Source organism: Lotus japonicus, chromosome 2 (genome assembly GCF_012489685.1).
Source record: "Lotus japonicus ecotype B-129 chromosome 2, LjGifu_v1.2".
Lineage (NCBI taxonomy): Eukaryota > Viridiplantae > Streptophyta > Magnoliopsida > Fabales > Fabaceae > Lotus > Lotus japonicus.
Genome location: NC_080042.1, coordinates 90,979,669 through 91,003,233, shown reverse-complemented (window position 1 = coordinate 91,003,233; position 23,565 = coordinate 90,979,669). Strand labels below are relative to the sequence as shown.

The 23,565-nt window shown below is 36.3% G+C and overlaps 3 protein-coding genes across 3 annotated transcripts; 1 reads left to right on the top strand and 2 right to left on the bottom strand.

Annotated features, from left to right (window-relative positions):
• Window positions 1-2,326: 2,326 nt before the first annotated feature.
• On the top strand, window positions 2,327-3,250 carry LOC130737273 (uncharacterized). Its single transcript, XM_057589024.1, has one exon. It carries the CDS (start codon window positions 2,327-2,329, stop codon window positions 3,248-3,250), a length of 924 nt encoding a protein of 307 aa, XP_057445007.1.
• Window positions 3,251-15,249: 11,999 nt separating this feature from the next.
• On the bottom strand, window positions 15,250-16,920 carry LOC130740947 (uncharacterized). The gene is made up of 2 exons (XM_057593680.1): window positions 16,488-16,920; window positions 15,250-15,691 (listed from the first exon to the last, which is right to left on the bottom strand). The coding sequence occupies exons 1-2, from the start codon at window positions 16,840-16,842 to the stop codon at window positions 15,663-15,665; spliced, it is 384 nt and encodes a 127-aa protein (XP_057449663.1). The 5' UTR covers window positions 16,843-16,920; the 3' UTR covers window positions 15,250-15,662.
• Window positions 16,921-18,484: 1,564 nt separating this feature from the next.
• Window positions 18,485-20,075, bottom strand: LOC130740946 (60S ribosomal protein L24-like). Its single transcript, XM_057593679.1, has 5 exons — window positions 19,926-20,075; window positions 19,468-19,543; window positions 19,246-19,347; window positions 18,976-19,124; window positions 18,485-18,827 (listed from the first exon to the last, which is right to left on the bottom strand). Exons 1-5 carry the CDS (start codon window positions 19,934-19,936, stop codon window positions 18,677-18,679), a joined length of 489 nt encoding a protein of 162 aa, XP_057449662.1. The 5' UTR covers window positions 19,937-20,075; the 3' UTR covers window positions 18,485-18,676.
• Window positions 20,076-23,565: the final 3,490 nt, after the last annotated feature.

The window sequence follows — 23,565 nt, the reverse complement described above, 5'->3', positions numbered from 1 at the left end:
TTTTTGTCTATGCTATTTTTGACAATATATATTTTAGATGCTCATATACAGACCTTAAAAAAAAGAACTGGATCCCGATATGAATAATCAAAGAGTGAGATTCTAGTTTTGATGGGTTTGGGCCTATCACAGTGTGGACCAAGAAATATGGACATATATAAAATAATGCATATGGTTGACCAAAAAATGAATTAATGCATACCACGTCGGGGAAAAAAATATTGCAAAATGCAAATGAACTTTGCATTGGAAACATTCTATTCTAGAAGAAACAATTCTTTTGTACTATGAGATATCCTGAATACACCTATAACTCATGAGAAACCATAAAAGCCTCACATGCCATAGTAGATGACTTTTCTGAAGATAAGAAAAAATAGAAATCCGAAAGCTATTCCTTGTGGTTATAATGCCAAAATATCAAGTCGGCTCATTTGTCTTTATCTTGGGGGAGGGTTATATTTCTGGGAGCGAACTCCAGGCGAATATGAAGCGCATGGATACAAGTTATGCTTTGGAATAAAAGAGAATTCCAAATTAGCTTTGTCTACGGTAGACGTGTAAGGATGGAAGAAATTTGAGGCGAGAGGAGAATTAACTTTTCATTTACACAATCTGAAGCAATGTAGTTATGAATATATATTTCATAATCATCTGGCTGAGTGAGCTGGGAAACATTAAGGAAAAGGCTAATTTGCAATGTCACTTTCATGGGAAGAAATTTTATTTACGTTTTGTGCACAACATCTATGATCCGAATTTTATGGTGAGATTAAGATATTATATTAGAAGTCATGACTTAGCGCTGGAAATTTATAAAACAGTGAGAAGGGAATTGTGGGGATGGGGATTCAAGGTCATTGTCAAAATAATTAAGCCAACATGAAATCAAATTAGATTTATTACAATTGGCATCCATTTTTGTAAGGATATATACATGCATGAGTACATCGTAATCTTCTCCTCACACTAGGCCATTCTATGTTATGGGAATTATTTGGCATATAATATTAGAAAGCCCTGAATGGACATTGTATTGTATTAATATATTGTTAATATGATCCTTGCTTTATCGCACTTTTACCTATAAAATGAATGCGGGGAGTACAGCGGAGTAGACACTAATGATTTAATATATAGTTATTCAACAAATAACATTGTACTCCCTCCATTCCCTATTATAAGTCACATTTTTTGAAAATATTTTGTTACAAAATATAAGTCACTTTCTAATATTTAGGAAGCATTAAATAATTTTTTCCAAGTTCACCCTCATATTTAATATGAAAGAGATGATAAACTTTAGAAGTATTAACTTGGAGAGAGAAAATCATAGGAAAGTAAATAAGGGTAATCTAGGAAAGTAAATCATTTTTTTTACAAATTTATTACTAGTAACTACTTTTCTTAATCTAAGAGAATTAGTTATTTGTGACTTATATATAGGAACGGAGGGAGTATCATTGAGTTCAAAAAAACATTGTATCATTAACTAAATTTAATACTTAAGATTTTTATTATATATATGAAAATTATTAGTTATATTTAATTTAATTTGTTGGTTTCTTTTATTAAGTTTTTTTTATTACATCGGAAAAATAAATTGCACCAGCTAGGAATCGATCCCTGGACCTCCCTACCCACTCATATCTTCCCAATTACCACTCGAGCTATCCTATGATAACTTCATCAAGTTTTTATTGTGATAAATTCATAAGTTACACAATTAATAGTTAATATAATTAATAACTAACTATTATTATTTATCATTAATGTGAAACTCGAGACAATTTTACAATATGTATTTAATTTTTTTTTAACTCAAATTTTAAAATGTTAATTATACATATGATAAACTCATAAGTTACACAATTGATAGTCAAAATAATTAATAACTAGTTAATATTATCATTCATTTCAAAAAAATATATATTATCATTCATTAATGTGTTTTTTTTAACCATCATTCATTCATTAATGTAAAACTCAAGATAAGTTTACTTATAAATATAGCCATAGATAGATTACCTTAAGGTTCATGCACAAGTACAACCGCTAATAAATAGTACTATTAATGTTTTTCTTTTACTTTCAAAAAAAAATTAATGTTTTTCTTTTATTAAAATATTTATCTAATTTTTTATAGTAAATTATAATTATAATTTTTTTACTAATAATGTTATTTTGAGAGTCAAACTAGTGTTTCTCTCTCTCTCACAAACAGAACAGTAGTAACTACGTAACGCAATAAGTGTAATCTCTCTTCTTTGAACCGTTCCCCTCATACAAACAAAACACACCGACCTCACTTTCATTCACTCGTACAATGGCCACCGTAACCAACGGCGGCGGAGACAAACCAAAACCACCAAGGCCCAAACGAATTTGCTTCTCATTCGCAGCCTACGCCACCGACCTCATCGAACGCCTCAAATCCACCAACGCTGTGGTCGAGGAAGGCCTCTCCGACACCGAATTCTCATCCATCGAATCCAATTTCGGATTCACCTTCCCGCCGGACCTCCGCGCCATCCTCCAACAAGGCCTCCCAATCTCGCCTGGATTCCCCAATTGGCGCTCCTCCTCCGGGCAACAGCTCCTCAACCTCCCCGCCTCCTCCATCCTCCGCCGTGTCTCCAATAATCAATTCTGGCATCCATCATGGGGCCCGCACCCGGAGGATCCAGTCCAAGCCGCGCGCCGATTATTGAGCGACGCGCCGCGACTTGTTCCAATCTACCGGCATTGCTACATGCCTTGCTCCCCTAACGTCGCCGGGAACCCTGTTTTCCACATCGATCACGACGGGCACGTCAGAGTAGTGAGTTTCGATGTGGCTGGATTCTTCTGTGAGGTGTCGAAGGAGGAGGGGCCGGTGTGGGCAGCGACGTCGGCGAGGAGGATTGGGTTCTGGTCGGAGGTGGCGGACGGGAGGGGGTGGAGGTGGTGGTGGTTGGGCGGTGGTGGTGAGAAGGCGAAATTGGGTGGGTGTTTGGAAGGGGTGTGGCGGAGGTTGAGGGAGGGAGGGTGGAAGGAGGAGGAGATACGGGAGATGATGACGGTGGCGACGACGGAGGAGGAAGGGAAACGGAAGTTACGGAACCGGTTGAAAGATAGAGAGGCGATGACGTGGCACGTGAGAGTTTTGTCGATGATTTTGCTGCGTGCGGGATGGAGCAGGGAAGATGTGGTGTACTCGCTTGGGGATGAAGGAAATTCATGGTTGGAATATCATCAAAATCAACACTGATCTCTATTCTCTAACCTGTGTTTGGGTTCTTTGTCTTTTTGCTCTTTTCCTAGATATGCTTCTAGTAATAGTTCACTAAAAACCAAAATGTCACCTTAGACACCACCACATTTTCTTATTGTTCCCTTTACACACAATAGAGATAGAATAGAATACTAATAAATAGATAACCATAGAAGTGAACAATACTATTGTTGTTTTGTGGGGCCAGTAAATAGATGATTTGCAAGACGTATTTGTTTTTTGTTTTTTCTCAGTTTGTGCACCTAACAATAATCCCTTGTTTTCTGCCATGAAAAAGGAATCGAATCATGATGTAATTTGTATGGAATATGAGATTGATTAAGGTCATTTGTCACGTATTTCGCTTGGTCTGTTTGTTTTAAGCATCCTGGACCAAAATTGGACCACGTACTAGTACTAGTTTGATTTTTTCATGAAGGTTTTAATAGCAACGATGCAATTTATATGTTTTAGTTTATTTGCTTTTTGTAACCTGGGTGGACTAATAGTGTTGGTAGGTACGAGGGGGTTGTTGATTTCAATTAAGCAAAACTTGCCACATTCAACTCTTAGTTTTCCAGAACCCATTGCACTCATACTTGATGAGAGAGATAAGAAATTAGGACTGAATGAGCATGAGAGATAAAAAAAAATAGGAATGGAAGAATAAATAAAATAAAATTAGTGAAAAAAATAAGATGAAAGAAAATTGTTTTAGTAAGACTTGTATTAATTGATCCCGATTTTGAAGCACATTAAAACTACTACGTATGGGTGCTTATAGTTTTAGATCCCCAAATGTTTTTCTTTTGAAAAAAACTTCATATATTTAAGAAAATGAGATATATTTAGAGGCCATTATATCAAACTGAACGAAAGATAAAAGATTTGATGGAACCTCTTCAATCCAAGCTATACTAATAAAAGAAAAGGACTTCCTAGCCAAAAAATCTACCGTCTTCTTGCCGCTCATACGATCCAAAGAAAGATTAGAAAAATCAAAAGACACCCAACAATTCCCAACCGATGCAAGATACAAACATAGCTTCCACAACTCAAACAATTGGAGCAAAGCAATCCAATTGAGAGCATAAAGCCCCATGAAAGGAAGAGTATCATCTAACACCGGTAAAAGCACATCAAAAGAGTGAGTTGTCGCGGCCGCTAAAACTTCACCATGCGAGCAACCAGCCTATATCCTTGCCAGAAGCGTCAACATACAAAACAACCCGACCAAATCAACTAATTAAATATGATCGCTACAAATTCAATGATACCTTAGCATCTTTTTTTTTTTGGTATATATTTCTCTCATTATTTTTTTGAGAATGCAGTGATACAAGGTTGGGCTTGACAATCAACCCAATAACAAATGGTGTTCGTTTTTTCAGTTAACTCTTCTTATTTGTTTTTGCAGGCACAAAACTTGGAGGAAGCTAAACCTGTTTTCAAACTGGTTTGGTCAATACCGGTCCCTTCCAATGTTAGAGCTTTTGCTTGGAGGGTGCTGAAAGACAGAATACAGACACGTGACAACCTTCGCAGGAGGCATGTTATTTCGACTGTGGACGAATCCTTATGCCCCTTGTGCGGGTTGCAGGAGGAGTCATCGACCCATCTATTTCTTCTGTGTAATGCTACAAAACACGAGTACTTTGAGTGGCTAGGGGTGCTATCTACTTTGGTGGCTACAACAAAGGAGCATCTACTCCAATTTCCTTCAATTGGTTACAGTAAAGCACAACGGGAAGGGGAATGTGTAGAAATAAAGCAATTTTCAATGGGACAAATTTTGACAGTAACACAATCCTGGCAGTGGCTGAGGGTAAAAGTTGAGGGCTTTACCTATTCTTGGTTTGAATGGAAGCAAAACTCGGGGGCTTGCATTCTATCCTTATAAGAAAGACGCTCGCAATATAATAGGTATTGGCGTGGAATTATGCAGTGAGGAACCAATAAAGGGTGGGCTACCAAATTTGTTGCAGCACCTTGGACAATTGCGAGGGACAAAGTGGGTGACTAGTGGTGCTTATACCAATCACGTGAATGGTAATCTTGTACCATCTCACAGCTTTTCTTACTTCTGGGAAAATGGGAATTCTGTTTTGGAGTGGACAATAGTATTTTTGTGTTAGGCTACTGATTCTAGAAGTATGGCTCTTTGTAATTTGTATTTTGTAATTTACTTTTTGTTCTCTTGTGGGTTCTAGTCTTTTCTGACTAGTTCCCCTCCTCTGTATTCGGGTTAGCACCCCTTGTACTATGTTGAATGCAATTTTGACTTATCAAAAAAAAATGGTGTCCGTTTTTATGCAAATGGCACCGGCAACCCATTTGGAATCATCGGTATCCAGATGTTAGGTCTATAATCAATCCGACCACACGCCACACGCACAATGTAAACTTCAGTATTACTCTTGACCATAAGAAAACTTCAGAAAAAATATTGAAACAAAGTACTATTCCATTTCAATAACCCCACTTATTGAACACATTTAAAAGGAAATGAAACTACCCTATGTTTTGAAATTTTAAAGGTGAGTGGAGTTGTTCATAACATATTAGTACACTATACAGGCTTATTTGCTCCACCCCGTGATTCATAAACTGGAGTGGAGTTCAGCACACAGCATTCCAATTCCTAACTATAGCTTTATTATTGGCTTAGTGACTATGACTCAGGGTTCTGGGGCATGACAATATAAAGAAACATATAGGGGTAAACATGGGCTGGGTAGATCCAATGAACCCGTCCAACCCAATCCGATCCAATCGAAAAAATGCGGGTTGGATCGGGTAATCGGGTTAATCAGATGAATTTTACTACAATCCAACCAAGTTCGGATCGGATTTCGGATTCAGTTCAAATCCATCCAACCCAACCCAGAATCCATACATATAATAATAATTTTTTTTATAATTTTACTCATACTTGGAGTGCTAGTGTTGGAGTGATGACTTTTTGAATCTTTGAAACTTAAGTATTTGTAGTTATTTATCATATTTGAACTTAGAGTATTTGTTTGTAGTTATTTGTTACATGTCTATATATATTATTTGGCATGTTGGAGACATCTAAGTTCTAAGTGTCATGACATGACATTTAGTGTTACTTTTCACTTTTTAGGTTCTATTTATGTTAGATTGCTTCATGTCATTTGGTAATGAAGTTTTATGTTTTCATGATATTTTGTTATATGTCATTTATGTGATATTATTTCATGCTATTTGGTATAACTTTTTGTGTCATTTTCATGCTATTTAGTATTATAACATATTTAGTATTTTTTATAACTTTTTCTGAATTTATAATAATATTTGCAAGATTTTTTAATATTTCAAATATATTATTATTTTAATATAGTGACCCAATCAATCCATCCAACCCAATCCGAACTTCGTCGGTTGGTTCGGATCGGGTCCGAAGAAGAAATTCGTGAAATCCAACCCAACCCAACCCAACCCAGACAATTTTGATCGGTTCGGATTTTATTTTGACCAAAATCCATCCAACCCAACCCATGTGCACCCCTAGAAACAGAGGTCCATAGTCCATCTGAACTAACATGTAAGCTGTTCTTCTGCTATCTTTGAAAATTTGAAAACACTAATTCCAACATTGTAACTTTGAAAATTAACATAAAATACAGCAAGGTAGTGGAGCTTGACCCCATAACCTGATAAAAGAGTGAATGGAAGGCTTGTACACAAAAACATAAACTACAACCTATGAAGCGTAAATACTTCTCTTTCTTGGAGTGTCAAAGTTTCAAATAGGTTGCTAATGCTAACATCTGTCTCATAATTGTAGGACACATGTTTGACACTCCTCTATATTATTAAATAAAAAATTTCACTGGCTTGGACACGGCACACTTAGCCAAAAGGATGTGACTCATTAAAAATAATTGTTCTGTTTTCATATAAATTTTAGAAATGTCAACTTAATATATTAACAAAACTTGGAACCTTGAGAATGTCAACAGACTTCATTTTGGGAATGTCACTCTTCCCCTTGTTCATCCTTGCAATCTGCACATGTTTACATAGGTATATAAGAAACAGATAAAGTTTGAACACAAAAATTGAGAGGAGCTAATCTTTATAATATAACCTTTGTATGAATGGTTAAGATGAACTCCTCTAATGTTTTCAACTAATATATTCTTATTACACAATATCTCTTTCTGTGTGTGGTGTCCTCAGTCCTGTATTGAGCACAATATCCTTGTAAATGTGTTTGTGTGTAGCGTGTTCAGTGTCCTATATTGTACACATTATCAGTGTCCATGCTCAATAGACTGGTACTGTTACAAACACTAACTAATAGATCAGTGTCAACCTTCTAATTTCATGTTGAATCAACTCAAAGAGATCTATCTATATTCCATCATTCCATGTCACTGTTAGCAACTCACAATATTTCAAAAGCTTGAATCTAAAAAGGCCAATGAAATGTAGGTTCTTTCATGGCAATAGCGAGTGCAAACTTTCAAGTTCCAACCTAAAGGCTATGGCCAGCTAAACCGCTTACATGACTACACAACATGAATCACACAACACAACAACCAAGTTTTGATTCATCAAAAGGCTACACAAGCATTGTCTAAATGTCCTACTGTCCAAGCCTAGGTGAACTTAAGATAACCTCTATACCAATAATCTATATAGTGAAAGAGAACCATTCCGATTATGTAGATCCACATGAAAAAATTGAGATAAATTATGCAAGTGGTTGTAGTTCCTCCAAATCATAGCAAAATCAGACATAATAAGTGAAAAGCAGGATAAAATAACAAAACATTGAAATCACATTGTAATGCAGGAATGCCTTATCCACATTCAACAAAAGGAGAATAATAATCATAACAAGAGTCAAGAATCACAAAACAAAATGAATCAAATTTCCCAGAGTTATACCCTTATTATTCAGTAGGGGCCGGATCCGATCCGAATTCAGTGGATCCGGTGAGGCTGTTCTCCATCCACGAATTTAGTTTTCAAATTAATTATTCAAAAATTCACACAGTTTAATTAAGTTTTCATGTTAAATCCACAAAACATAAATAAGAAGCTAACAAAACTAAAGCAATTTCATAAATCTCAATATATAAATGGAAAAACGAGAGACTTCAGCATGAATAAATTTTGAACTAAACAAAACACACTAATAAATCAACTTAAAAGAGAGAAAAAAGTGACGGGTGAGACAAACAAGCTCCGGAAGCAAAAGTAGCATTGTCGGGCTTGAACACAAATCTGAGACTTCTACAATAAAATCGCAAGGTGTTGTAATGAGCTCCCCTATTAGCAAACATTCGAGCAAAGAACTTATCAATAAAACTGTTGTCATCAACTCCTCTACTGATTCCAAGAAATAATTCGAGCCCAAATTCTATTGATCTATGAGCATTGTGAGCAACAATGTTGTTATCCACAAACTGATCGACCAAATTTAATTGAACTGGAAGTTTGGTCTCACTCCGGTTAAGTTGCAAGAAAGGTGGCAAGCGAGTGATGGCAATAGCACTACCACCGTATAATAGAGTGGCATTAATGGTGTTACAGGATATGTTGTACGTGTTACTAGGGTTTGCGATGATGAAATTGATGTTTGATTTGGCATTGAGGATAGGACTAATGGTACCGTTGGGGTTGAGTAAGGTGAAGGAGGCTGAGTCGAATCGGATATCCAATCTAGCGATGTGTGTAAGTTCGCTGTAAACACTTGTGAGTCCGAATAAGATTACTAGAAATAGGCTGAAGCCGATAGTTAAGAGGACCTTCATGAGTTTATCCAAAAGGGAACCACGGAGACTGGGGTCGTTGACCACCATGCTTTTATCATTCAGAGCGACTTGCTTCGGCGGCGGAAACTTTTCCAGTTCCATCGGAGAAAGGAAACGATCAAGACGATGAGTTTGTTTTATTTGGAATAAAAACCTAGTGACAACACACACTTTTAAATATATTCCTCAACCCCGTGTTTTGAAAAGATAAAGAGGTGATGACGTGGCACTTCGGAGTTTTGTTTTTGTTTTTTCTCCTTTTGTGCACCTAACAATAATCCATTATTTTCTGCCATGAAAAAGGAATCGAATCATGATGCAATTTGTATGGAATATGAGATTGATTAAGGTCATTTGTCACGTATTTCGCTTGGCCTGTTTGTTTTGAGCATCCTGGACCAAAATACTAGTTTGATTTTTTCACCAAGGTTTAATAGCAACGAGCCAACGATGCAATTGATATGTTTTACTAGTTTATTTGCTTTTTGTAACCTGGGGCTCGGTGGATTAACAGTGTGGGTAGGTACGTAGTTAAAGATTGGCTTAAAAGCATTTTATGTCCTTGATGTTGTTTAAGCTTTGTGCAAATGTTGTTTTTATTCTTTTTTTCGTCTTTGTTTATATTTTTTATGTTTCTCAAAAGTGCAACGAATATTCATCTGTCACTCTAACGTTAAAAAACTAACGGAAGGAATTGATGTGGTTTTTTTTTACATGCCACGTGGAAATCCATCAATATAGATTAGAAAAGAATGAGAAATTATTCTAATTTTTTTATAAGCAGGAATTATTCTAATATAATTAATAACTATTAAATGCAATATTAAAACATTAATTATTTTTAAAAATATGTAATTATTTAATATTTAAATTACCAAAAAAATATGAAAGTATAAATATGACATCATCTACTTATTAGTTATAATATGAGAGATAAAACTTATGAAAAAAACATAAAATGAGATGAGGACACTTGTTGGAGTTGACAATTTTTTGTTTCGAAAATAGTATATAGTATATGATTAGTTAAGTAATCAGGTGCTAGTTAGGACAAAGATGAATTGAAGTGCAAGCAACATCAACTCTAATACCCTTTTACAACATTCTTCACTCAATTGATAAAAAATCATGTAAGTCATACTAAATTGGAAGTGTGATCCATATTTTTATTTTTAGTAGACTCTACATGAATTTCAACTAATAAAATAGAGTACTAAAACAAGAATATTGGAGTGCTACTACCATTTTTCTTTTAAGGAATGCCAAGGAAAATAGTCCTAATGAGAGGCATAGTTTGAAGAAGAGTGCTGCTCCCACACACGCTTTGATAATTTTTTAACACTTACTCTTTTATTTATTGAAATCTATTTAAAGTTCACCGTTCCGCTTCTAATTTGATGGGAGTTATATGGTTAAAAAATAAAATAAAAAAAATCCTTAAAGTGAGTTTTAGGCATGTTTGTTTGCAGTTTTCAAAACTTTTCAGTTACGACCTGTTTTTGAAAAACTGTTTTTTAAAACAATTCTCATTTTCAGCAGATAAAAGATGTTTTCAATTTCTGTTTTTTTTTATTTTTAGATATTAGTTTTCTAAATATTGGAAAACATGTCATTCAAACTATTTTCTTCTTTTCAAACTGTTTTTAATTTTTAGATATCAATTGAATTGAACATTTTATCAGGACGTGATTCTACCCTTGATAATGGACCACAGCAATCATTGCATTGATTGCGATGTAGGAGCAAATTATGGGAACGATGAAACCCGATGGCAGCAAATCACGTAAAGTGTTATATTTTTTTGGCCTTAATACATCATAAGGCCCCTGAAATTGTAAAGGGAATCAATTCCAGGGCTTGAAAATTTTTCGCATCAAATTGGGTCCCTAAGAATTTTTTTTAATTCAATTAAGGTCAAATGCTGCCAGATCTCAATTTTGTCCTAGTCATCAATTACAAGTGGCTTTTATAATTTTTTTTAATAACAAAATTTTAGAAAAAATAATTTTTAATTCCAACTCAATTATTTAATCAGAAAAAAATTTTAAAAACTTAATAAAATCCTAATCTAATAATCTCTTAACTAAACAATTACATAATCTAAATAATAAACTAACACAATAATCTAATTATAATCAATCTCTAACTAAACCCTTTCATCCCCAAATTGAACCCAATTACAAATCTTCCCCATCCCCAAATTGAATCCAGACAAGAACCAAGCTCTCCTTCCTCCTCCATCACCAAGAACAACAACCAAAAATAAAATTCCTGCACCTCTGTGGTAGAAATTTGGAATAGATCTGAAGAATATGTGTTTGGAGTGAGAGGGGAGACCGAAAGAGAGAGGAGTGTGTTCTTGTTGTGGCTCATGATTGAAGAAAAGAGAGTAAGAGAAATGGGTAATGGGTTTTTTTGGGCAAAGAAAATAGTATTCATCATCTTCTTCCTCATCGTGTTCAATATCATGTTCAGCATCATCTTCAACAGCTTCAACATAGTATTCATCATCTTCATCCTCAACCACAACAAAAACAAAACCCAGAAAATACCTAGATTCTACATCAAACTCATATCGCCCCACCCACCGCAACCCAATCTTATTCTTCAAACCCATATTCATAAAAAAAAAAAGATCCTGCAATCGAGAACCACTGAAAAAGAGAAAGGGAGGAAGAAATGGAGAAAGGGGAAGAAGAAATGGAGAAAAAAAACCCAAAATCACAAACCAGATCCTCTTCTTCATAGCTACCTGAATCACAAACCCTAACTTTCTTTTCTATTCAACAGGGCCAAGAAATCGTGGGTGCTGGGGAAGGTTTTGGGGCTTGAATATGAAGGTTCAGATGAAGAAGCAATACAGGGCCTAGAAGCAGAAATTCGGAGCATTCATTCTTACCAAACTTGATGCAACGTCGGTGGGTCTCATGGCCTCGGGTGGAAACAGCACGAAGAAGAGAAATTGGAAGAGGGGATGAACGTTTCCTTGCATCTCTTGCAAATAACCCAGATCTGCTTGTCTCAGTTCCTGTGTTGGCCAGATGGGGATGAAGGTGGGGAGAAGATGGTTCTATCTTCTTCCACTCTAGGGTAGAAGTTGGGGATGAAGAATAAAGATGAATAGTCAGGGTTTAATTGAGGATTCTCAGATTAGATTAGGGATTAATATTTGATTAGATTAGGTTTTTTAAGTTATTAGGTTAGATTAAGTTTTTTTTTAAGTTATGAGAAGATGATTTGGGGTTAATTTGAGAGGGTTTGGAATTAAAAAATTAAGTTTTAAAATTTTTCTGTTAAAAAATAATTCTAAATGTCACGTGGAAAAGCTGAGTAGGCTAAAATTGAAGCCACTTCAGCATCAGACACTCTTTGGCCTTAATTGAATTAAAAAAAATTTCATAGGGACCCAATTTGATGCAAAAAAAATTTCAGGCCCTGGATTTGATTCCCTTTACAATTACAGGGGTCTTCTGATGTATTAAGCCTATTTTTTTTTATAAGCAAAATATTGTATTCAAACTTAGCATAAAGGGTGTAAAACCCAAATACAAAAGAGAAGGAAAAAAAATAGCTAGGAAACAAAACTATGCTACCAATCTAGAAGACTACACATGCAAAAAGCATGACAACATTACACATAAAAAAGAACGACTCAACCAGCCCCATAATAATTACCCAACGACCAAAATTAACCCTAAAAGCATGACCAGACCCCTCAAAAGAGAAACCAACAATGAAACCAACGTAAAATGTTATACCTAATTTTTCATTGCTCTGATTTTATCTTATGTGGCTATTCGCAAGAACTAGTAGAAAAGGCCCATAAAGCTGACTCCGATGATACCCACGTAAATGTAGCTCCCAGACACGCTTGAGTTGGGCCACGTTTGCAACACGATGGGCATGGATGTGGATGCCATCAAACGTAGAACATCGAAGACGAACAATGGCGTAGGGTGACGACTGAACCGGCGGCGGTTCCGGGTCGGCATTAACGACCTCCATCTCTATGCTTTAAAAAGTCTCTCACTTTTCAAACTTTTTCCAATGCGGTGAATCTTGATGCCGAAATAAATTTTTAATACATAAATCAAAATATTTTTTATCAGTAATACACATAGATGTTCATAAAAAAATCAAAGATTAAATTAATTCATATAATATGAATATTATAAATTTATTATAAGTTATGTTAATGTTTTTAAAAATTGGCTTCTCAATTTTTAAATTTTGTATTCTCTCCATATATCATTGCCTTTTAATAAAAAAATTATCTTCATCATATTTTATTATTCTCCTGAAAAAATGATTTATTCCTAAATTTTTGCGATTGTTTTTATGGAGAAATTTATCTCATTTGTATATTTTTTTTAAAAAATAGTTATATTTCAAACTCTCACTTTTATATGAAAAGAAAAAAGACTCTACAACAATTATGAATAGAAAAAAATGAAGAAACCTCTCACATCCTGCTCAGGTTTGCTCTGATTGGAACGTAGCTAGCCTGCCACTATTCTCTAATGGCTCCAGGGTGGAGTATCAAATCATCAATGATATCAACATAATACACGGCAAAACTGGATGACTTTTTGTAGAATCATAAACCCAACCCCTATCAAGAAGGTATTAAAAGTCGTTGCATACTTGGGCAACCGGAGCTTAAAGCACGTAGAGTGTTATCTTCAATCCTCTTCGGGGGTGGTTTTCAAGAACCAAAAGAAAAGCCTCATAAACAAGACTCCAACGAAACCAACATACATGTAGCTCCAAAAGACTTTTGAGCAACAATATGGAGATTGATGCAGATGCTATCAGAGATAGATAAGCAAAATGAACAATGGCGAAAGGAGGAGACGGCTGAGCAGAACCGGCGGCGGTTCTGGGTTGACATTTCAAACTTTTTACAACTGTGATGAATCTTTGATCCTTCTTTCGGTTGTATGTTGTCACGTCACAGTGCTTTTTTATATTGAACTTTTTAATGGAACTATAACCGAAAACGGAATTCAACTGAAAGAGCGGTTGCTTTTTTATAATAATAATAATAATAATAATAAAATTATAACATATATCCATATTATACAATATGAGATGTACAAAAAAAAAATATTATACAATATGCTTTTGTTGCAAATTTTGCTTTCCTCTTGTTACCAAAAAAATATTATACCATATTAAATACATGTTATTTTTAGACTTAAATAAGCCTCTACCCTTTACCATATGTTTGACATTAGTTCCTCGCCAGAGTAAATGTGAGCTTTAGTCCCTAACCTTTGTCAAAAGGTTTTGGTCCCAACGGAGCTCTGGGTCAATGCCGGAGCTCCGGTGGCCCATGTGGCATGGCCACGTAGGATTAATGAGCTGACGTGAAATTTTTTTCTTTTTCATTTAAATTATTTAAAAAACATAATCAAATAAAAAACTCTCAACCTCATCCTCTTCTTCTTCTTCTTCTCCTCACCAATCACACTCAAAACCCCATAGCCAAAAGCTGAAACCCATAATGCAACCCTACTTCTTCTTGAAGACCCATAATGCAACCCTACTTCTTCTTGAAGAGTGAAGACACATCCAAACCCTGCATTGAAGAGTGAAGACACATGACCAACCCCAATCCACCAACAACCCTCTCAACTCAAGAACAATCCAGAAAACCCAGAAATTATGAAGAAGAAGAACAGCAATACCAATTGCCAGCCAAAAAACAGCATACACTAGACAAAGCTCATTTTTCCTCTTTAATGGAAAAAGAAAGAACATGAATCAAATCGGAAATTAGAGAATCATCACCGCAACCCAAACCTTCGGGCTCTCGCCTCTGCCATGAAACACAAACCCACTGTTGCCCAATTCGGGGGGGGGGGGGGGAGTGGACATAATTAAAATAACCCCACTTATTGAACACATTTAAAAGGACATGAAACTACCCTATGTTTGGAAATTTTAAAGGTGAGTGGAGTTGTTTATAACATGTTAGTACACTATACAGGCTTATTTTAAAGGTGAGTGGAGTTCAGCACACAGCATTCCAATTCCTAACTATAGCTTTATTATTGGCTTAGTGACTCTGACTCAGGGTTATGAGGCATGACAATATAAAGAAACAGAGGGCGATACTCCATAGTCCATCTGAACTAACACGTAAGCTGTTCTTCTGCTATCTACAAACTGCTCAATGGTAATGTATTCAACAGACTCAAACACTATTCCAACATTGTAACTTTGAAAATTAACATAAAATACAGCAAGGCAGTGAAGCTTGACCCCATAACCTGATAAAGTGTGAATGGAAGGCTTGTACAGAAAAACATAAACTACAACCTATGAAGCGTAAATACTTCTCCTTCTTGGAGTGTCAAATAGGTTGCTGATACTAACATCTGTCTGATAATTGTAGGACACATGTTGACACTCCTCTATATTATTAAAGAAACAAATTCATTGGCTTGGACACGACAGACACTTAGCCGACAGTCATATAAGACATAGTAGCACTTAAAGGATGTGACTCATTAAAAATAATTGTTCTGTTTTCATATAAATTTTAGAAATGTCAACTAATTATATTAACAAAACTTGGAGCCTTGAGAATGTCAACAGACTTCATTGTGGGAATGTCACTCTTCCCCTTGTTCATCCTTGCAATCTGCACATGTTTACATAGGTATATAAGAAACAGATAAAGTTTGAACACAAAAATTGAGAGGAGCTAATCTTTATAATATAACCTTTGTATGAATGGTTTAGATGAACTCCTCTAATGCTTTCAACTAATATATTCCTATTACACAATATCTCTTTCTGTGTGTGGTATATCCTTGTCCTGTATTGTTCACAATAACCATGTAAATGTGTCTAAGTGTGTAGCGTGTTCAGTGTCCTAAATTGTACACATAATCGGTGTCCATGCTCAATAGACTGGTAGTGCTACAAACACTAATTATAGATCAGTGTCAACCTTCCAATTTCATGTTCAACCAACTCAGAAATCTATCTATATTCCATGTCAATGATTCGCAATTCACTGTTTCAAAAGTTTGAATCCAAAAACGCCAAGGTAATGCATGTTCTCTCACGATGTAACACTATAGTGAGTCCAAACTTTCAAGTTCCAACCTAAAGCCTACAGCCAGCTTAAGATAACCTCTGTCCAAGCCTAGGTGAACTTAAGATAACCTCGGTACCAATGATCTATATAGTGAAACGGAACCGTTCTGATTACGTAAAACCACAAATTGAGATAGATAAGTTATACAAGTAGTTCCTCAAAATCATAGAAAAATCAGACATAATTAGTGCAAATCAATACATAACAACAAAACATTGAAATCACAATGTAATGCAGGAATGCCTTAACCACATTCAACAAAAAGAGAATAATACAATATGCATCTACAAAAATTAACAGATTAGAAAAGAGATCAAAATTCCCAGAGTTATACCCTGATTATTCAGCAATTCAGTGGATCCAGCGGTGAGGTTGTTCTCCATCCTGAGGCGTTCAAGAGCTTTCTCGTGGGCCCAGGTTTCCATGGTCAAATCGGGCTTGGCGTTGAGACCAACGCCCAAGATCACGATGGTGAGGAAGCTGGTGATGTAGCAGGGGAGTTCCCAATCTTCCCATGAGCGAGACTCCCACGGTGCTAGTGGAGTCCGGTTGAAGAGGTACCCCTTCGGATGCTCCTCATGGCCTGCACTCGTCCACCGGGAGGAGGAACCGCCGCGGGTTCGAAGTGATGGGAGGAGACGCCGGCGGAGCATGGCGGAGGCGCTGCTTAACGGTGTTGGGGTTGGCATCCTCGAGCTTGTCTCCGGAGAGTGTGAGAGGCTTGGCTTGCCAAGAGAGAGAGTCGAGCGCAAATATTTTTCTTTATTTTTTAGGTTTAGGAATTCCTTTTAATTAAAATTAATGTTTTAATCCATTAAACAAAGGTGTTAATTTCAACAAAAAAAAAAAGTTGTTGTAGATTTGATTTCTAACTCTTATGAATTGGGAAAAATAAATCATTCGCAGTCCCTATCGCTTTATTTTCCGATGTAAAAAAAAAAAAAGTTTCTATCGCTTAGTCCGATGAATGTGGGGTGAGAGATTAATCTCACAGTTTCGTCCTATGAAGATACATTGGCTAAGAAAAGAAATTAATGTTTAGGTACACCAAAATGGTGTAAACACCTATAGATTGAGATAGAAAGAGAAGAAAGATAAGTGATATATGATGTAATGTGATATGAGAAAAGTGATAAAAAAAAATGTTTATGAACGTTAGTTATTTTGTGTTTGTGGTCTACCAATCAAGACTAGTTTAAATTAAAATTTTGATATTTTTCTCGCAAGGAACCTAAAAGAGACCAAGTTTAGAACCTAAGAGAGAATTCAAGACTCGATGTTTATTCTGTATTCAAAGTAAACCTCATGTCTCATTTCAACAAGACCCCTTTGTAAACAAGCTGAACCCTAATCTTCACGAGTAGTCGCCCCCATCCACGTAGATACATAGGGGGTGTGCGTTGCAACCTATCAAAATTACAAAATATCCCAAGTGGTTTTAAGCCACATTTTCGCCATTAAGAGATTTGCTCATATATATTACATCGCCCAATTTGGGCCTCGTGAATCTGATTGAAAAGCTCACTCGATGGGTTTGATTTTGATTTCGCCCACACTCGAAGAACAAACTTAAATTTTGTGATATGCGCACAAACATCCCTCAACATTAAGAAGACTCAATCTTAGGTATCCCTTTAAGTCCACAAGCCCCAAGCTTGGAGCCTTTAAGCGAAGTGTGTTTACTCGTGCCAAAAACATCTTCAAATCGCCCTTTTTGAGTTTCCACACCCATATATATTCACACATTATGCTTAATCTCATTTCACCAATTTTTTCTTCACATCTCTCTTCTTTTCTTAACAAATCATACTTCACATCTCGCCTATTTTTATTTTATTTCACTATACAGGAAGAGGTAGAACAATACCAATAACTATAGAGGGCAATAGATAGTTGACAATACTTTATCTTAGTAAATAAACAAATTAATCCCTGAAAATAGACGGGGCTCACGTTTGTATACTTTATCTTAGTTTTTTTTTTGCTAAGCCATATACTTTATCTTAGTAAATAAACAAATTAATCCCTGAAAGTTGAAGGGGGCTCAAGTGAAAAACGCCAATGACATTAATCTTGACTACCCAAATGTTAGTGAAGGTAAACATAATAGCTAATTTGACATGTTAAGTGACATTTGGACCACATGACACCGCTAATTTGACATGTTAAGTGACATTTGGACAACCACATGACACCCTAAGTGCTATTACGCTCATCCAATCTTTCTCCTATCAATTTCAGTTTATCACATGTTGTGTTATGATCCATTTCGTTAAAACCCACTGCACTTGAGACATTATCAGAGCACACCATAGAATGACAACTTGATAATACAATGGCAAGAAGCATATAAGCGAGCTTGTATAAACTTTAAATTGGCTCCGCAGGCAAAATCCATGAATAACTAGTACTCTAAGCTCCAAATAAAATAAAGGGTAAAATAAAAGATTGATCAAGCAGAAATAATATCAGTACAAAACTTTCAAGACAGCTCTGTTTAAGTGCTGCCACAAAACTAGGAACTCAGCGCTTCCCGCCTCCACCACCAAGCTTAGGACCCTTGGGTGCAGCAACCTTGCCGCCTTTGCCTTGTGACTTTTGTGCCTTTGTCTGAACTTCTGCCTTCTTTGCCCTCTTCTCATCCTTTGTTTTCTTGACTCTCTCTTTAATTTCCCTGAAAAACAATGCAACTTTATTTTGTGAGAATGCTAACCACTTAAAAACAGAGATGATTCATGTAAGCAATGACAACGTTATATATGTTCTTGATAACAGATGAATAAAGAATACAGAACAAGGAAGAAATAAAAAGGAAAACACACCGAAGAGCGGCTTCTCTAGCAGCATCTCGAACCTCAGGCTTTTCAGTTCTCCTTTTCTGAATAACTTCCAATGTAGCACCAACAATTGACCTGGAGTAAGGCTTTTTGGTAGAGCGACGCTTCTTCCTCGCAGCCTCTTGGGCAATGTCCTGCACATCACAAGTACAATAATAAAAAATCAGTACATGTACAATCAAAATATAAACAAAACCACAAGCAACCGTTAACACTGCCTATGTCACACATAAATAATTTCAATCAAGCCGTCACCTTCTTGTGTTGCTTCCTAAACATGGCAGTCCAGGTGAGCTTCGACGGCTTCAACCTGTTGTGGAAATACCTTTTGCATTTCGAGTTGACAAACAGGAAGACCTGATCAAACAACAAACAGAAACACACATACACATAAGCAACCATTAAACACCATGGCAAACATTACATTACATTTCATGAGCCAACACTATAATTCAATGCATGCCACATTTGTGTCACCTGAGAATCGCTTCGAATAAATCTTATGCCTCTTCCAGGGTAGATCTTCGCCCCACTGAACCGGCAAAGCTCGGTCCTAACACATCAAAGACAATATACCAGTGAGAAGACACGCTGATTGCAGATAACATCATTAGAAAATACAATTCCTCATTTCAATCAAAATACATCAACACACTCAATAACACAGTAATTTCAAAAAATACAATTCATCATTTCAAGCAAAATGCATCAACACATTAACAATAATTTCAAAAAATATAATTACATGATCTAAAATCAATTGTTCCATGAGAAGGGCGAAACGACATTAAATGAAAATCAAAGCGCAATTGGTTGGTTTGAACAAACAGCATTACGTGAAAATCAAATTTGAATCCACAGAAACATGAAAATGATAATGATGATTTGATTGATTTTGAAGGAAAGCAAGAATTCTGAAATCGGAGGAAACTCACTTGAGAACCATGTTGCCTGCAGCTGCTGATGCTCCTGATTCTTCTTCCGGGATGAAACCCTAGAATCCAATATGCGCTAATATCTATACCTTCAAAACCCTCGATAAATAACCTTTGGGTATTAGAAAACCACGAAAATGCCACCGCGATGAGCTCGGCCCGTGTTAGAAATAGCCCAACTTTAACTTTCCGGGCCTTTCACCAACCAATTTGTCACAAAAAAAAACAACCAATACTAAAAAAACTTATATATATTTATAAAGGGGAATGCTAATGCACACCTACTCTTTTTTTAGAAGGAGTGCATTAGCAACATACACCTTTTTTTTTGGACAAAAAGCTCATCTATCACTTTTTAAATTAAGTCACTTGATAAGGATACTAAAGTAATTTTTCAATCTACACTCCCTCTCCAATTCAGACATGTACATAAGCTCTATCATTCTCTCTCTCCCACTCAACCTTTTGTGATATGTACTCTTTCTCTCTCTCTTAGACTCTAATTCCTTCCATTGCTGCACACAACCTCCATCACGTCTTCTCTCTCTTAGACTCTAATTCCTTCCATTGCATGACCACAACCTCCATCACTTCTTCATCTCTGTCAATCCCTCTCCTCTAATTTGGGTTTGTACTCGTTTGGAAAATTTGGGCATTTGGTATTTACCCTTAACGGAGACTTCCATCCTTAATACAACTTTAATTTCTTTCAAATAGTAACTAATTGTTTATGGTGGGAAAGAAGATGAAGGATGTGCAATTTGGTTATTAGGATAGTAATAGGATGTGAATAAGAAATAAAATTGGAATAAACAATCTAGTGTTCTGTTGGCAACTTAAGGTGTTGTCTTGATTATATGAAACACTTCTGTTTGACAAAAAAAAAATAATGTTGGTTGAAAGCTCCATATCTCTGGCTCACGCATTTAATGACTTTGATACATGCCCTGGTTCCACAACACTGTTGGATAATACAACATCACTGAACTTATAGGAAGAGACTCCACAACTAGTTATGTGCTTATATGAAAGGTTGAAGATAGTCATATAACAATATGAAGCTTTTTTTTCTCCTATTCCTCCTTTAGTCTCTAACAGACACTAAATACAGATTTTGGAAAGCAAATTGACATCATTACCAGTCTCATTATGGTCGCATTTAACTGGTAAATACCAAATGCCCGAATTTTCCAAACGGGTACAAACCCAAATTAGAGGAGAGGGATTGACAGAGATGAAAGAAGTGATGGAGGTTGTGGTGCTGCAATGGAAGGAATTAGAGTCTAAGAGAGAGAAGACGTGATGGAGGTTGTGTGCTGCAATGGAAGGAATTAGAGGCTAAGAGAGAGAGAAAGAGTACAGATCACAAAAGGTTGAGTGGGAGAGAGAGTGATGAAGCTTATGTACAAAGTCTGAATTTGAGAGGGAGTGTAGATTGGAAAATTACTTTAGTATTCTTATCAAGTGACTTAATTTAAAAAGTGAAAGCTGGGCTTTTTGTCCAAAGAAAAAGGTGTGTGTTGCTAATGCACTCCTTCTAAAAAAAGAGTGGGTGTGCATTAGCATTCCTCATTTATAAATTATCAATTAAAAATAAGAGTCAATCCTCTACTTGGTCCCTGTGATTGGGTGGCCGTCTGAAATTAGTTCCTCCCCGGAAAATCTGAAAATCTAAGTTCTCGCGTTTGAAAAGTGTGTGGAGCAGGTCCTCGCCGGAGCCCAGAGGATGAATAAGCATGTTGACTAGATTAATGAGGCTGACGTGGCAATTAAAAAATAAAACAAAAAATAAAACATAATTACATGTCAGTTTTATTAATCTAACTAACTAAAATTAAACCTAATTAATTATCTAACCCTAATCTAATTAACAAACCCAAATCCCCCCCAAATTAACCCCAAACCCTTCTTCTTCCGCAAAAATCCAAACCCTTTCTTCTTTTTTCTCTCATTCAGAGGCGAAAAAGGGCTCACAATCTAGCTTTCATCACCATATCCATCCAGAAATTCATCACAACATATCCAACTCCTTCATCTCCTCCTCCTCATTCATCTTCTTCTTCTTCTACTGCAACCAGAATCCCAAGGCCCTACCCCACCACCCCCTGCAACCTCCACCTCCACCTCCACCTCAATCCCCACCTGTAATCAGAACCCCAACCCCACCGCTAACCAAAACCCCAACACCCACCTGCAACCAGATCTGAATCGAAAACCCCAACAACCAACATCTCCATGGTAAATCGAAAACCCTAGCAGATATGTGAGGGACACCATCGCTTCTCCTCCCTCATCGGCAACGGCAGAAGCCGGGACCGATGCTGAGGCATCTGCAACAGGAGCAGCGAAGCTATCATCATCGGATTTCGACGATTCGTCTTCGCTTGAGTAATCATCATCGATTCTGGAAGCTTCGAAGTGGGTTTTAGAAGGTTTTTTGGGTTGTTTATGGTGATTTGGAGCTTCGGATTTGAGGGAAAGAGGGAAAACGTTTCCGAGTCGACCCAGCACCGCACACTCGCCGGACACCACCACGTGAGACTTGAAACCAACAGAACGGGTCGACAGTGGTGTGTTGATGGCTCCCAGATATGTTTGGGTTTCTGAAGTGAATTTAGATGACTAGAGGAAAAACAGGAGAAGAACAATTGGGAATTTAGGGGAATTGGGGTTTATCCTGTTGATGTGGGTTTCATTGTTGAGGATGTGGGTTTCATTGTTGAGCGTGGGTGCAATGAAGAAGAAGATGATTATTTGATTTTCTGGATTTGTTGAAGGTGGAGATGAAATTTTCTAATGAATGGGTTTCATGGTGGCTGGGTTTGTTGAAGGTGAAGAAGAAGGGTTGATTTTCTGGATTTTTGTTGTTGATTCTGGGTTGGTTGATCATGTTTGGGAAATTTAATTATTTGGGGGGATTTGTTTATGACTAGATTAACGAGGGTTAATTATGGTATGTTAAATAAATAATTTGGATTTGTCATTTTTTTTTATATTTTTTTAATTGCCACGTCAGCCTCACAAATCTAGTCAGCAAGCCTAATCATCACTCGCCGGAGTTCCGAGCTCCGGCGAGGACCTGCTCCACACACTTTCCAAACACGAGGACTTAGATTTTCAGATTTTATGGGGAGGGACTAATTTCAGACGGCCACACAACCACAGGGACCAAGTAGAGGATTAACCCTAAAAATAATTGTGAAATGCAAATACTTACTAGTTTTTATTTGAATAATATAAACAGAAATTAGAAAAAAATGGCATATTAAAGGAAAATTACAAATTAAATTTTTTTTAATAACATTTTTGCACCTCTACCTTTTTTTTACTGGTACAATGGAAAAATCATGTTTTTGTGTTCTTGAACGAAACCTAATGCGTGAGAGAAAACTTTAACTTGTCAGATTAGAGCAGATACCTTTCACTAGGCTTAAATAAATAACTCAGCCATTATGTGTTTATCATAAAAGCTCAGTACTAATATCCATCAAGTGGTTCTGCTATCGGTATTGCATTCTCATCCATCGCTATCAAAAGTCGCAACAATGTTAAGAAAATTGTGTTCAACATTAGAAACTTGACCTGGTTTTTTAGTATTTATCTGTCAGAAAATTGGTGTAGGAGTTTCTACCTCGATTGA